Here is a 16389-nt window from a genome sequence, read left to right as displayed (position 1 = left end):
TCTGACTGGAAAGGAGGTGAGGTTCCTGATCCGTGCTCACTTTGGCAGAGTCAGAGTTAGAGCATCAGGAACAAAATGAATGGAACTAAAAATGTCATACTGAGTGAGAAGTTACATTTGCATTCTATTTCAATAAAGCGAAGATAAGCAAGATGACCAGACACCTTTGTGTTTGGACAAGGTACCCACTGTCTGAAGGAGATAAGAAACACCTGTACCTTACTTTATCTTCTCTGCCTTCCGAGGACTGGCCACCTTGGAGAACACATGGCCTGTTGTGCATGCATTTTCTCAGTGACACACAGCATGTATTGTGGGACATACCTGTGGACTCAGCAGCAATAGTTGAAGTCTTTTCCGTAGATAGAAAGGAAGGTGTGGAGCCCAGCCACGTCATCTCAAAAGAGGAAGAGGTTAGTGAAGACACGGTTGCTGTAGAAGGATGTGCTACTCTAGTGGATATGAGTGGAAATGAGGATCCACTAGTAGTGGATGTAGTGGTGGTTATATTTGGAAGGGCGCCCAGTGTGGGTTTAGGAAGAACTAAAGTAGGGGATGCTGATTCAGCTGGGATTTTGCTCCAAAAAGATGTTGCTCTAGAGCTCAGCAGAGATATAGAACTTGTAGATAGGGTGTGGTTAGTGGTAGGAGGTGACTCATTCGTTTTGCTAAAGTATGGAGGATGAGACACAGTCCCGGGGTTGGCAGTCACATTGGTTCTGGAAGATGCCTCCAAGGGTTTGGAAGTATATACACTGTCACCTGTGATTTTTATAGACAGAGGGAAAGAAGTTGGGAAGCCAGTAGTGATATCTCCCACTGTATGTGTAGGGTTGGTTTTGGCGAGAATGGGACTTATAGTAGCAAAGGGTAGTGATGTAAAGTCAGTGAACGGGTGTGTTGGTGTCATGTCAGAAGTCATAAATGTGGATTTCGACACCTCTACTGTAGAGGAAGTTGTAATGTGAGGAGTATTGGATACAGTTTGCAGAGGGGAACCTGAAGGGAGGCTAGATAAGATCCAAGTCAACATGGGTGAAGTAGAAGTCTTTGAAATGATAGATCCTGAAGTGGCACCAGAAGGATGCAGTGGGAGTACGGTCCCAGGAGTTATATATGTGGTTGTCTTCTCAAATGTGTGCTTAGTGTCAGCTAAAGGGGTAGAGATAGATCTTGAGGATATTGATAATGAAGGGCTCTCAGATATCTGCAAGGTAGGAAGGATTCCTGATGTGGAAATTGGTGACACTGCCATAACATCTCCAGATGTAAGACCAGTATGAGAGGCCGCAGATGTTGACAAAGACCCAGGAACAGCGTACAGAGTCTCCATTTCCATCTCGTTGGGAGTAGGTACGGGAGCAGTGATGGAAATGGGAAATTGAGAGTCTTTAGCTGTGGGTGTGTTCCAGGAAGTCATAAGCAGAGAGTGGGTGTTACTAAATGTGGTTCTTGTTCCCAGATCTGGAAATTCAGCCATTTGGGATGTAGGAGCAAGAAAAGACTTTAGAGTAGAGAACTCAACCTTAGTACTATGAGGTGAAAAAAGAACCGATGTCAAAGAGGGTGGAGTTGCACTGGATGGAGTCCGTGGAGGGTATGAAACAGGGATATTTACAGATGTGACACCTTTTGTTAGTTCAGCCGTATTTTCTGACAAGGAAGTCATCTTTCCTGTATCCAAAGAAAGGGAAGTGGTGGTTTTTACACTTCTTGTGGGTCCAGAAGTGCTCCTAAAGCTGGCCAAAGATGGGGAAATCTGAATATTCAAGGAAGTATGGAGGTTATCTGAAGGAGTAGATGAAAGCACACTTTCAGGGGCAGCAAGTCTGGAGTAAGTATTTGTGAGAGCTGTTCCTCTACCACTGCTTACAGTAGACAGGGAATCATTAGTAGTCCCAGATAATATGCCCAGAGTTGTAGCCTCATCTCCTTGTGATGACTCTTGGGTTGTTAATAGAAATGGTGAAAATGCAGTCTTTGGAATGGAAGTAAGAGTTCCAGTGCTTTTAGAACGGAGTGAAGAGGAGGCACTGGTGCCTCTGAATGGAGTCATTATCCCAGCCATACCAGTGGTTGGAATAGTTTTCACAGAAGGAACATTTGGCTCTGTTGGAAAGGAAAAAGATGTAGGTGTGATCCTGGAGAAGACCTCTGTCGTTTCTGAAGTAATGGAAACAGAGGCAAACACTGTGCTTTTTGAAGTAGGCCCAGCATTTGTCACAGGTGTGACACCCTGTGTAGATGTTTGCATGGTCATGATAGTCCTAGGGCTAAGTGAAGACAATAAAGTAGAGAATAAACCGACTGTTGTGGGAGTGTCAGAAGAAGCAACTTGAGGTGAGAAAGCAGAGTTGTTAACTAACATTGAGGACATAGGCCCAGATGTGGCTATAGAGGGGCTTTTGAAACAATCTGGATATGATATTTTAGAAGATTGAGTCATTAGTGTTGTGGGAGTGCCAGAAACTCTTTTGGAGGTGAAGGCAGTGACAGTAACTGGCAATGAGGACACCTGGTAGGTAGGAATGGTCATTGTCATAGAGGTTTTCCCATGAAGTGCTGTAGGTACATTTGGAGCAGAAAGAGCTGTAGTGATCCTGTCAGTAAGACTGGCATTAGATAGACTAGTTGTGGAAAGCGACAGAGACTCAGGGGAGGTCTGTGGGCTTTCAGAAATGGGAGAGGCAGCTGAGGTCACCTTAAGTTGAGTCCTAGATGAAAGCAAACGTGAAAGAGTTATGTCAGTGTTTGCAGGATTTGATATCCTGGTTGTCCTGGAAGTTCTGATATCTACAAATGAAGTATCCTGGCGGTGTGAGAAAGGGTGAGTCACAGCGGTGGAGCTTATGATCATTTTCTCAGTCCTGGGAGTATAGACTGGAAGGGCACTCATGCTTTCTTTTTCAGGAGACAAAACTGTGATAACTGTCAGAGCTTGTGAAGGGAGAGCTGTTTCCCCAAGACTGGTAGACATTTTGGAAATGTGAACATCTGCTGTGTTAATTGAGGTCAAGGTAGGTGCAGACTGTGTGATCCCAGAAAGGAGAGATGAAGCTGAAATCTCATCAGGTGGAGTCACAAGTGGAATCTCTGAAGAGGAATGTGTTAAGTGACTGGAAATTGTTGTTGTCTCAGCAAATCCTGTATCTGTCATTTCCAAGGATGAAGTACTCTGGGAATCTGAAATAAAAGGATTCTTTGAAGGGGACATTTCTGTCACCTCCATAGTTCTAGGGCCATCTCCCAGGGAACTGGTCATCTGCTCTTTGTGAGAAGATAAGGTAGAAATGTCAGTCACAAATAGGGTGGGGACCAGTGTGTTTACATGATGTGTGGAAGACTGAGAAATGTGACCATCTACTGAAGTAGTAAGCTTGTTGGCAGAGGAATGTGAGGGTGTGGTCTCATCAACAGCAGAAGCTTCTGTGCTGCCAGTAGCCAAGCTAACATCTCCACTACCACTGAAAGCATACGGAAAGCTCAGAGCCTGGGTAGATGTCTCCTCCATTTGAAATATGGGTTGGGTTGCTAATGGTATAGACGTGGTTGAGATCACATGAGTGGAGGACAGAACAGGAATGTTGTCAGGGAGAGACTTAGAGCAGGTGAGAGTGGGTGTGGATCGGGTTACTGTGTCAGCTGAAGTGGAGGAAAGAGTGGCCTCAGCCTTAGTTGCCACAGGAGTGGGAGGTCTCAGTGAGGGGACTGGAGTCTCTGTCAGAGAGGGAACTGCCATGGGTGTCATCCTGACAGAGATCACCGGGGCCTCTGAAACGGTGTGAACTGAGTCTCTGAGGGTAGGCACAGTACTGCTGATTGTGGAAGCAGTCTGATCCAGTGGTGGCACCGATGCTGTGGTCACTGTAGTTGATGGCAGAGTGGAGATACCTGAGAGCATAGATGTGGAGAAAGCCCTGGCCAGTGTAGAAGGCTCAGGCATGGTAATTGTAGTCTTCTCAGACACACCCATAGAGGTGACAGCAGAGACCTTAACTGGCAGTGAGATGGTATGGGTAATAGGCAGAAGGGTGGCTGAGGAATGGGTAGTGGTATCGTGCGGAGGCAAGATACCAGCAGGGGAGGACATAGCTGTCCTGTCTGTAGGGATAGTGGCCAAACTGGTGTCCAATATCCTTGTGGTGGAAGCACCAAGGGGTTCTGGAAAAGTCTGTGTGCCCCAAGAAGTGTGAGACGGAGTTGGATTCCTCTCAGGTGGTATCTCTGAAGTCCAGTGTCCTGTGTAGATTTGAGTGAAATTAAAGATTTCTGTAGTTCTACTGTACGAACTCTTAGGTGTGGTTTTCACCAATTTTGTAGAAAGCCAATTTCCTCTCACCACAGTAGTTGCAGTTTTATTATCCAACGAGGCAGTCAACTTTCCTGTGTCAGGGAAAGGGGGATCCGTGACCGAATCTGTCCCCATTTGTGCAGACTCATCGGTTGCCTCCGGCATTGTTGCCAATGGAGAAATGCCAGTTGTGCCTGCTATAGGCGATTTTCCCTTAAGAAAATGAGAAGTTGTTTCTTTCCTTGTCACAGTAGCATCGAATCTGTGTGTTGTTGCAGGATCTGGTACAGGGGCTGTTGCCTCTCCAAATGTAATTTGACTGTTTGTCTCTGTTTGTGTGGTCCCAGAAGCACTCTCCTTAGTGGTAACATTTGGTTCAATGTCAGCAAGGGTAGGCATTACACCTGCTGGTGGAACAACTGCCTCCCCTGGTGTTGAAAGAAGTTCAGTTCCAGCCACTGTGGACAAAGGGGTGGTTTTTAGTAGTAAGGTGGTAAGTTTAAACTCAGGCAGCTTGGTTACCGATGTGGTTCCAGAAACTGTGGAGAAATCAGCAAACCATGGAGTTGTCAATTTGGATAGAGCTGTTGTATATCTGTGTGTAGCAGCATCAGCAGTAATAATAGCGTCAGTGGTACTGGTAGCCTGACTCTCTGTAGATGCTTCTGGTGGGATGATAATATTAGTAGAGGTGGTTGAATGTTCTGTATTAGAAGTACTTTCATGCATTGCTGATGTCATCAAGGTCTGGTCTGGACTATAAGTCCAAGGGGTCTCATTGGTGGAGAATAAATGGGCACCCTCATCAGTTATTGATGTAGGACCAGGCTCAGATGCCTCGGATGTGGAGGCTGGTCTAGTAGTAATCAAAGGAAACATGTTTTCACCACCTGTGGGTGTATTCTGGGTATACACTGGCCCTGTGATTTTGGGGGAAATCATAGTTCCAGCCATTGTAGGTACAAGTGTGATTCCAGGAGTCAAGGCTGTATGTGTAGTCTCAGCATCACTAACTGTCTCTGCACTCGGAGCTACAGTTTGTGGAGAGGCTGTCCTGATAGAAGAAGCCTCTTTTGGCATGGAGGTAGGTACTGTAACCTCCACTCCGGGTGAAGAGACATCCTGGACATCTGTAGGCGTTGATGCTGCTCTTAGCGCAGGTGTCGCCTCAGTATACCTAGTTGAGAGCGTCACTGAATGAACTGTAAATGGTATTTCCATATCTGTTGCTGCCAATGTAGACGCCGTCTGATTTCTAGGAGACGCAGAGTCCACTGGCATAGCAGTGGAGATGAGCACAGACTCAGGCAGGAATGCTGACAATGTTCCAGTGTGAGTCGTTGCAGCTGGACTCTGTCCCACCGTGGACCAAGGTACAGTTCCAGCGGCTGTGGATGCAGGAAACCCCTGGCTAGCTGTGGAGATAAGGAGGGCCCCAATACCCGTGGATTTCTGTTTGGGCCAAGATGTTGTAGACATGGAGGTTGACTCAATAGATGAGGACAAAGGTGTTGTCATCATAACAGCTGACTTAGACTCCATCGCTGAAGTTTCAGATACAACTGAATTTTTGGGAAATCCGGATGTGTATAGGAAGTTGAAAGCTGTCGTCGGATGAAAGCTCTCAGTAGCAAAGGCTCCAGGCGTTTTTGTTGTCCTTGTGCTCTCTGGAGATGACCATTTAGTTCCTTTCATGGAAGTGGTGGTAGTGCCCGTGGAGGTGCTCTCAGTAGGCAGAGTGATGGCTGCTGATGTAGACAGAGCACGTGCTGTGACTGTAGCTGTCTCAGCTCTGAGTGTCTTTAAAATAGTTGTTGCAGTCATTGTTCCCAGGGGTGGGGATGTTGTATTGGAATAGGATATGGTTGTGTAATCAGTTGCAAATACAGGCATGCTTTTAGACATCAGTGTAGAAGAATATACAGTCTTTTGTGGTTTTAGTTCGGTAACTTGGGATGGAGTTGTCCAATCTATTTGCTGTGAAAGAGTTGTACTTCTTTCTTGAAGGGTTATATTTTCAGAAACAACTGGAAAATTACAAAGCATGTGTTACTTGGGGTTTCACTTCAGAAATCAGAGACAATTCTTTACAAAAAAGCTCTACAATTTTTTCTCATGTTTTTAAGAGGAGGTATGTATCAGATGTAATCAAATCACTTGATTACTTGGTTTTTCTTAAGATGATTTTCTACTTTCTAAAATCTCTATGTGGTTCTCATAAGGCCCTGGTTAAATGGCAAGTAGGAGGACATCCACTCCATAGTGTCTCCATAAAAAAATACAGGCACTCCTAAAAGAGGGATACATGCTAGAGTAATGCAGTGATTAGGAGGATTCGCTTTGGGAGATGGAACAAATTTCTTGAAAGACACAAGTTATCAAAACTCACTTAAGAAGAAATACGGAACTTGAATGGTCCTATATCTATTAAAGAAATTGGATTATGTAGTTAAAAATCTTCCCAAAAGTAGGACCAATTTTGCATTCAAGTAGATATAGTTTTAAATCCTGCCTCCATCTCTTATGGAACCTGAGCCTACTTACTTAGCCTCTCTGTGCTTCAATTTCCTCCTTTGTAATGTGAGATAATAACACCTACCTTCTAAAATTGTTTTGAGAATTGAGTTAATGTATGTAAAACACTTGGCATAGCACCTGGCGCACAGTGAGTACTCAAAAAAATTAACTGTGTTCAATGAAGTCTTGTTATTTTAGACTTGGTCAAATTTCTAGTTCTCATCTAAACACTATAGATCGAAAATGTTTTGATCTGGAACCCCACGATTAAAAATCTTGAACATGCACCACTTATGTGTGTGTGTGTGTGTATATATATATATATATATATTTGTTTATCAATAGTGTATGCATGTATATATATAATTAAAATTTGTATTATGTACATTATAAACATACAAGTAGAAATGTCACCAGGATATGAGCAAAATAAATAAATATATATAGCAGTTTTACAGTATTTCCTTGCTGCAGTCTTAATGTATTGTCTGTGTATCCCCTAGAATGGTGAACCCCACTTTGAAAATCACTGGAGCCTAGCTTATGTCTCAAATTAGAGTCAATTAAATTTAACAAGTATTGTGAATACTGTTCTAGGTCCTGTGATAAATGTATAGAATTTATGGCAGGATTCTGTCCCTCAAAGGTCTTATATTCTTACTAGAAAAGTCTTACATTACTGAAAAATTTCTGGACAAAATATAACATAACATTTTTAAAACAAAACAAAAGACAATAGAATTATAATACAGTTTGTAATAAAGTGAAGAGTGGAATATAAAATCAGGTTTCAAATCTCTAAAATGCAATCAGACATAGGTGCAGTGAGAGATGAACACTGCCTTCAGGCCAATTTCTCTTAGAAGATGTGGGCCTTTGAGAAATGGTGGGGTCTTTGGGTAGAGAAGGCAGAAACACATGGCAATGAATATGGAGGCACTGAAAAGATCAGTCTAGCTGGGAGGGAGTATACTGGATAGGAGTGAGAAAGAATGTCAGACTAGAATGGGATCAGAAGGGAAGTGTGGAGACACAGATAAGAGAAGATAATATAGCAGATTCCATGCACTTACTACGAGCCAAGCACTGTGCTACATGCTGTCTCCTCTAATGCACCTAACAACCTTATAACATAGATACCACAATTATCCTATTTTTAGAGTTGAAGAAACAGAGTGTCTTAAACTACATGAATTGCTCAAGTTCACACTTGGAATTCAAACCAAGTTCTATTGTCTGTGCTCTTAATAACTACACCATTTAAAAGGATGTAGATTCTTGAGCAAGGAGAGTGAGTTGAGGAAGAGTCACTGCAAGGAAAACGAATTTGATGACCTTGTACAGGATGGGTAGAAATGGGAAGAAACTGAAGGCAAGGAGACTCCTTAGGAGTATGATAGAGTCCTCCCCACCTCACACCCACCAACTCTGTGCCAACCCAACTAGCCCTTGCCTCCATACCTGCCCTGGAGCAGTCAAGCCCTGCTGGATACAGTCAAATAAGAGGATGAATTAATATTTCTATTGATTCATGATCACCAGTCTCAAAAAGGCTCTTCACACTGTCCAGCCATCCTGCTACTTTTCTCTGTTCAATTTATGCTCCTACTCTCTGAAATAACTATTTAAAACCTTCCCCATTCTCAAACTCGACCCCCACATGTTTATCAAGTAACTGGGCCTGGTACTTCATATGACAAAAATCATCAAAGATGATAGAAACTTAGCTGTGCTACCATCTCAGAACCCTTACACCAGCAGTCATCCCTCCTTCCCCTAAGGAGCCTTTCCCTCCTGATTTAAACATGTTCCAGTCTCTTGAAGTGAAAAGTAAAGGCCCCCGGCTTATTTCACTGAGCATAATACCCTCTAGCTCCATCCATGTTGTTGCAGATGGGAGGATTTATTTTCTTTTTATGGCTGAATAATATTCCATTGTGTATATGGAGCACATCTTCTTCATCCATCATCTATCAATTGACACTTAGGTTATATAAGTCAGGTGGAGAAAGATAAATACCATATGATTTCCCTTATCTGTGGAGTATAAAAACAAAGCAAAACAGAAGGAAGAAAATAGCAGTAGACTCATAGACACAGAAAAGGGACTAGTGGTTACCAAGGGGAAGGGGTTGAGGCAGGTGGACAGGGACAGCGAAGGGGATAAAGGGCCATAATAATTCACAATCACAATATAAGTTGGTCATGGGGATGGTACTACAGCAAGAATATAGTCAACCATTCTGTAACATCTCACTACATTGACAGATAGTAACTGCACTAGCGGAGGTAAGGATTTAATAATATGGATAACCACTGTGCTGCATATTTGAAACCAACATAAGATTATATATCAATGGTACTTTAATAAAAAAGAAAAAGTAAAAGCCCCAAATCCCTCCACAGATACTGTCTTATTCCTCTCCTCCCCATCACAGCCAAACTTCTTTAAAAAAAGTTTATCTATCTGACTTTCTCCACACACCTACCCCATTCTTTAGTCCACACTCATCTGGCTTCTGCCATCATCATTCAACTGAACAGCACTCACTAAGGCCACCAATGGCCTCCAAATAGACAAATACTATGTGTTGGCCATGCCCTCCTTCTTAAGTACTCTTGTCATCGACTTCCGTGACATAAGGTGCTCCTGGGTTTTCTCCTACTTGTCGGGCCACTCCTTCTCTCTCTCCTTTGCAGACTCTTCCTATTTTACTTGACCATTTTATATTGAAGTTCCCAAGGCTTGGTCTCAGCACCTCTTCTCTTCTTATTCTCCACAGCTAGGATTCCAGTTCACACCCATACACAGATGAATCTCAAAGTTATATCTCTAGACCAATTTTTATTCTGAGCTCCATGTTTATATGATCAATTGCTTACTTAACATCATCTCTTGGATATGTCACTAATACCTCAGACTTGATATGCCCCAACTTGAATTCATTATCTTCTCTCCAAACTGGGTCATCTTTCAGTATTCCTTCAGCACCATCTTTCTCCCTTTGTCTCCTTTATGTTCCCTCTCATCTGCCATTGCCACCTATAATCTTGTCGTATGGATCTTATCTTCTAAATATCTCTTGACTCCATCTGTTTCTTTCTGTCTCTAGCACTTCCCAACCTACCATCAATCTCTGACCTGGACTACTGCAGTAGCCTCCCAGCTGGACTCTGCTTCTACTCTAAGGCCTCCTCCAATCTGTTCCATGATGCAATTAGAACGATCTTTCTGAAATGTAAATTTGATTGTGCCCACATGCACACACACACACATTCATACACTCAGCTCCCTGTAGTGGATTTCCCTACTCATAGGTTTAAAAAAAAAAGATTTTTCTTAATACAGCCTATAAATCTATGCACGGTTTGTTCCCTACCTACCTCTCTAGCCACACTTTGTGTGACGTTTTTCCCTTGTTTTCTGGGCTTCAGTCCACCACCTTGTTTCAGTCTCCAATACCTGGCATTCACTTTCCCACTACAAAACCAACATAGATGTCCCGTTACCTCTAATTAGAATGTTCTTCCCATTCTTCTTCAACTAATTAACTTCTTTTCAGCCTTCAGATCTCAGCTCATGTGTCACTTTCTCAGGGAAGCCTACTTCCCTTGGCTTCTGTGACCATAGCCCATTCTAGGCCTTCTGACACCTCATACCGCTTCCTCACAGTACTGGTCACGGCTGCAGTTTTGCACTTGTGTGTGCTAATTAGGGCCTGTCTTCCCCACTGTGCCACGTGGGCAGGGATTCACCTTTCTTTGCTCATCGTTCTATCCCTAGCACCTAGCACAGAGCCCGGCACATGGTTGATGGCCAGTAAATATTTGTAGGCTAAACTGAGTAAGTGGAAATGATAATGGCTTGGAATGAGATGAGAGTAGCATGGGAATTCCTAATTTTACAGCTATTGGAAAGGAAGAACTGACAGGTTATGATAACAAAGATGCTTAAGAGATGAAGAAGACAGAGACATCTCAGAGAACTCAAATTTTGCTTTTTGGGCAACTTTGAGAATGGTGGCAATATTCATAGAAATAGGAAAATTGGGAAGGCAGCCTCTCTCAGAAGAAAAATACTGAATTCAGACTTTGATAAGTGGAATTGAGGGTGATAGTGAAACATCCAGGTGAAAATGGTACACAGTAAAATTCATCATTGAGTCATAATTGTTTTCCAGTTCAAATCAACCAAGATGAAATCGTGCATACTTACCATTGGGAAATTAGCATTTTGAATTTATCTGCCTTGGAAACATATTGCCTATGATGTAGGAATAATTAGGGAGGTAGATAATCTACTCACTTGTTTCACTGTCTTGAGCATTAAAATTACTTTTAATTTGCATATGTAGAACCTCTGAGATGTGTGTAGGATGTTCTTTAGGATTTTGTAGTCATTAGCAAGTAGAATGAGTGACAATTAGAAGCCTGCAACTGACGATAGAGATGTGTTGATGAAAGTGCCCACATTTATAAGGGGAAAAGTCAAAATCATATAAGAAGTACTTTTCCACTGAATTTTGCAACATTGAATGATCAGATTCACATTCTTTAGGTCTTATCAAGGAATGGGTATATGTCAGCAGCACAATATGCATTTCAAGCTTTCTGCCTTCAAATTTGTCCCTAGCTACAAGTAAAAGGAGAATTGTCAGGATCTTTGTTTCCATTTTTGCAGGTGATTTTGCCACAGCCAACTGGCTTAGCAAACCTGTTAAAGTGTGCTTTATATCACACCTGAGGACCGTGGCATCCTAGAACCTGAATGCACTCTTTATGAGTGTACTAATTGTTGAAAGGAGAGTACAATTCCCATTTCTTTACAAATGATTAATGATTGAGCTGCACTTACTTTTTAGGAAAACAATAAAACGCTAAATAACCTCAAAAGCCTAAGTTACCTTCTTCGAAGCGGCAAAGAACACTGTTAGAGGAATCCTAACAAGTAATGGGGAACTCTTTTCGTAGGGTGGGAGTTCGGCCTGATATTTTTATCTTGAGAGGGCTGAGCTACGGATGTTAATTGTTATTAACACTTCCAGTAAGCATCTCAAAGAAAAGCATAGGACACAGGAAAACAAATGTGTTGAACAAAATTGCCAAGCAGGTGGCATTTTAGGTACTGGGTCTCTTAGAAAATAATGCAGCTCAAATTGTTTCATTTTAACCTGAAGCCTGGATTTCTGTATCTCAGCAAACCTCCCATTGAATCTTTCAGGTGAAAGGTATTTTTCCAGAGGGATTATTATATCAATTTTTTCCTTTAATTAAGAAAGACTCAAGTCTTCCTTAGTTAAAATCACAGAATTTTAGAACTAAGTCTTGGAGACTGTATTCCATCCCTTTATTTAGAGGTTAGACCCAGAGAGGTGTAGTGTTGAGAAGATGAGATTGCCCCAAGTGAAATATGCAGAGGAGAAATAAGACAGTGTGCGCTCGTTGTCTAGTACCCATAAGTGCATGCCCTCAATGTACACAGAACCACTACAAACCCAGGAGAGAGAAGAGACTTTACTTAAAACAACCAAGGAGAGACAAACTTAGTTAATAAAACCAAGTTTTGCGAGTGGTGAACATCTCAAGAAAAAGCAATCACCCCAAATAATGAGACGTTAACCAGAGAGGAGAGCATCACAGTGTTAATTCAAACCATGAAGGTGCTCTTGCAGGCCCAGGCCTAAACCCAGTGGGGACCCCAAATTACAGCCATGCCCTCAAATGTTTGCCTCGAATAATCACTCATATCCCAAATAAAGGCAATCCAATCAAATGTCAGTCGCTTTTTAACCAAGATCCATAGGAATTAAAGATTCTTTCAACTCCAAGTCTAGCAATTAATTACAATGGGTTAGCAAACATGATACATGCTCATGGTTAATTCATACAGAAAAAGAATTTGACAAAATCCCACATAATAAAATTTTTTAGCTAGTTAGGACCAGAGAGTATTTATATCAACTTGACAAAGAACATCACCAGGAGACCTACAGCTAAAATCAACCACAGCATTCAGTGAAAGACTGCATGTCTTCCTGCTAAGATTGGGAACTAGGCAAGGGTGGGTGTCCGCTCTCCCCAGTCAGATGCAACATAGCACTGGGAGTCAGAGGCACTCCAGGAAGGAAAGAAAAAGAAAGAAAAGGCACTGCAGATTCTATGATTGTCTATGTAGAAAATTCCAAGGAATAGAAAACAAACAAAAGTGAGTTCAGAAAGGTTGCAGGATACAAAGTTAAAACTAAACAAAGAGTTCTTAACACCAAGAGCATGATCTACAAAAATTGATAAACTGGACTTAATCAAAACTAAAAGCTTTTGCTCCATAAAAGCCCACAGGAAAAGGATTTTTAAAAAGCAATCTATAGGCTAGGGGAATATTTGTAAAATATGTATCCGACAAAGGGCTAGAATATATAAAGAATGCTCAAGACTCAGCTGTAAAAAAAATCCAATTTTAAAAAATGGGCAAAAGACATGAATAGATAGGTCACCGAAGAGAATATAGAGATGGCAAATAATCACGGCCAAAGATGTTCAACATCATTAGGCATCAGGGAAATACAAATTAAAACCACAATGCAACATCATTACACATACCAGAATGACTAAAATAAAAGAGAGTGACAACAGCAAATGCCGGCAAGGATGCAGAGAAACTGGATCACTCAGACAATGTCAATGAGGTATTTAAAACACTACAGCTGTTTTGGAAAATAGCCTAACAGTTTCATACAAAACTGAATGTGCAACTACCACATGGCTCAGCAATTACACTCCTAGGCATTTATCCCAGAGAAATGAAAACCATGTTCACACAGAAACCTGTACACAGAGCTTCATAGAGGGAGGGTTTCCTCAGTAATAGCAAAAAATTGGTAGGGGTCTAGATGTCTTTAACAAGTGAATGGCTGTATGAACTATGGTACCCCCTACCATGGAATGCTACTCAGCAACAGAAAGGAACAAACTATGAATGCACACAACCACCTGGATGGGTCTCCAGAGAATGACACTGAGTGGAAAAAAAGCCAATCCCAAAAAGTTACATCCTACTGTATTACTCCATGTATTAATGTTTTTGAAATGACAAAATTTTAGAAAAAGAGGACAAGATTAGTGGTTGTCAAAGGCTAGGGATGTGGGGAGCAGAGGAGGATGGGGGGAAAGGGCCAGAGGGAGGTGGATATGTTTATAAGGGGTGGGGCATGAGGGATCCTTGTGGTGTTGAAGCTTGAAGTGTTCAGTATTGTAACGGTGTGGCAGATACACAAACCTACACAGGTAATAGAATTGTATAGAACTTAATACACACACAAAAATGAGTACAACCAGAGAAATCTGAGTAAGATTGGTGGGCTGTATCAATGTCAATATTCTGGTTGTTGTACAATAGCTTTGCAAAATGTTACTGTTGAGGGAAATTGTACAAGGGGTCTCAGGTGCATGTGAATACATAATTATCTCAATAAAAATCTAATTAAAAAAGCAAATGCAGGTAGTTGAGCGACAACTGAATGTCTCGTTCATACTGGAGGGACCATAGAAACCATGGAGTCTGGCCTCCATCTTTGAAAGGTTTGCAAACATGCTTTGCCACATTCATTCTGTTCCCATTTGTGAACAAGCCATCATTTGCACAAATGATTTGCATGAGATTTGTTATCTCTGTATTTTAAAGTGGGGATAATCCATGCTAATTCACAGGGGCCTGTGGGCTTAATTGCCATTTGCTCCTTCACTCTGGACAAAATTGTATTATTGTAATCATTGGAAGCTGGAGAACTGAGGTATAGAGTAGCTGAATATTTATGAGGCATCTTGTTGCAGATGTACCTGCCAACAGAATATTAAGTAGAACATTTATTTGCTAAGGTACCAAATTCTGCCTGCGATTTGGGTATATCACCTCATATTAAATCTTTGTGTTTTTCTAGCTCACATGTCGCATCTGGTTTTTCTTTCAATCACGACCTCTGAAACTGTAATTCAGGGTGTGTTTATTAGATTTGTGAGAGATAATAGTGACCAGAAACTGCCACACACAGATCTGCCTGTGGGGTAGAAAAAAATATGAAATGAGCATCTTTAAGCTGATGAAAAAAAAAAGTGTTTTCAAAATGGTGTCTGTTCAGTTTCCAGGCAAGGACATGAAATAAGAATTCTGTGACAGGGAGAGAGACAGGCTAGAACTTCCATCTCTGAATCTATAGGAGAATGTCACCCTGTGCAGGAGAATACAAATAAGGTTTGAGTGAACTCCAAACAGCTCCTGCTTATCTCCCATGATGAAAAACGAGGATAGCACAGAGAACTGATATACAAGGGCAGAACCAAATTGCCTTCAGTGAGTAGAGCCCATCACTATGGAACTTTCCTTATCAGAACTGGTAATTGCTTAGAGAGCTTAATAGCAGGCCAAACAAACGCCTTAGAAAGTACATAAACTATACAATCATTCTCTGCATATTTCAAGAATGGTTAGTTCATAAAATAATTCAAGGCAACAGGAGCATTAGATCAATTAATAAATCTTCACAAATCAGTAGATCCACAAATACCAGGACCCTACATTTTAATACAGTGTAGATTTCCTAGGATGGACTTGGTTCATACTATTTCATTCTTTTCAAAGAGGAGATTTCTCAAGTGCATAACTAAGAGTAACTTAACCTGCGTACCTTTAGGAAGACTCTTTGTCTTCATACATTCACAAGCCAGAACAAATCCTATGTTGGATCATATGTCTGAGCTGAGGTTTGGAAATTACATTCAACGTAGAGAGAGAGGAATTTTAGCTCGTGATCAGTCCCTAAATGGACACTTAAAGAAATTCCTGCCACCATCCGTTCCTTTTAAAAATTCCATAGACTTTTGTCACAACTAAAAGCTAGAAACAACTTAAAAGTTCTGCAAAAAGAGCTCATTGAAGAAATTATAGCATATCCCTAATCAGCATTTGCTCCCAATCAGATAGCTCTGTATTTTCTGATATGGAAATATCTCCAAAATATATCACTAAACAAGAAAAGAACGTACAGAAGACTATGCGTGTAATGATAATGCCGATTGTGAAAAAGAGAAACAAAGAATATTTACATGTAAACCCAGATTTTCCGTTGTATCTGCATGGACATAGGAAATTGTTAACAATCATTAACTTTCAGGGAGGGGCACTTGGCGAAAGTGGATTGAAGAGAAAGGACTTACTTTTAATTTCTATCTCTATGCATTGTTTGGATTTTTACCATGCATAGCTACTACTTTCACTTTAAAAAATAAATCCATTTTCAACGAATAGTTAAATTAATGAAATAACTAGTAAAAATGGTATGCCAATTTAAAATGGTAAAGCCCATATACTTTTCCCCTGAAATTCTACTTTTAGCTATGAACCCTTATGAAATTCCAGCCCACGTGTACCAAGAGGTATGTACAAGGAAATTTATTACAGCATTATTTCTAACTGTGAAAACTTGGAGGCAACTTAAAGCCCACCCATGCTCAGTTAAATAAATGATATGTAATGGATATATATGCAGCCTAAAAATGGATAAGGTAGATGTAAAGGTACTAATGTG

At 41.2% G+C, this 16389-nt stretch overlaps 1 protein-coding gene across 1 annotated transcript in view; it reads right to left on the bottom strand.

Annotated features, from left to right (window-relative positions):
- ADGRG4 (adhesion G protein-coupled receptor G4) overlaps positions 1–16389 on the bottom strand; it is a 98554-nt gene that overhangs the window by 65903 nt on the left and 16262 nt on the right. The window contains exon 3 of the mRNA XM_036919182.2: positions 325–6318. Coding sequence (XP_036775077.2) covers positions 325–6318 — 5994 coding nt within the window. The remainder of the gene's footprint in view (positions 1–324; positions 6319–16389) is intronic.

This window comes from Manis pentadactyla, chromosome X, assembly GCF_030020395.1.
Source record: "Manis pentadactyla isolate mManPen7 chromosome X, mManPen7.hap1, whole genome shotgun sequence".
Classification (NCBI taxonomy): Eukaryota; Metazoa; Chordata; class Mammalia; order Pholidota; family Manidae; genus Manis; species Manis pentadactyla.
This window is presented reverse-complemented; position numbering and strand designations above follow the sequence as displayed.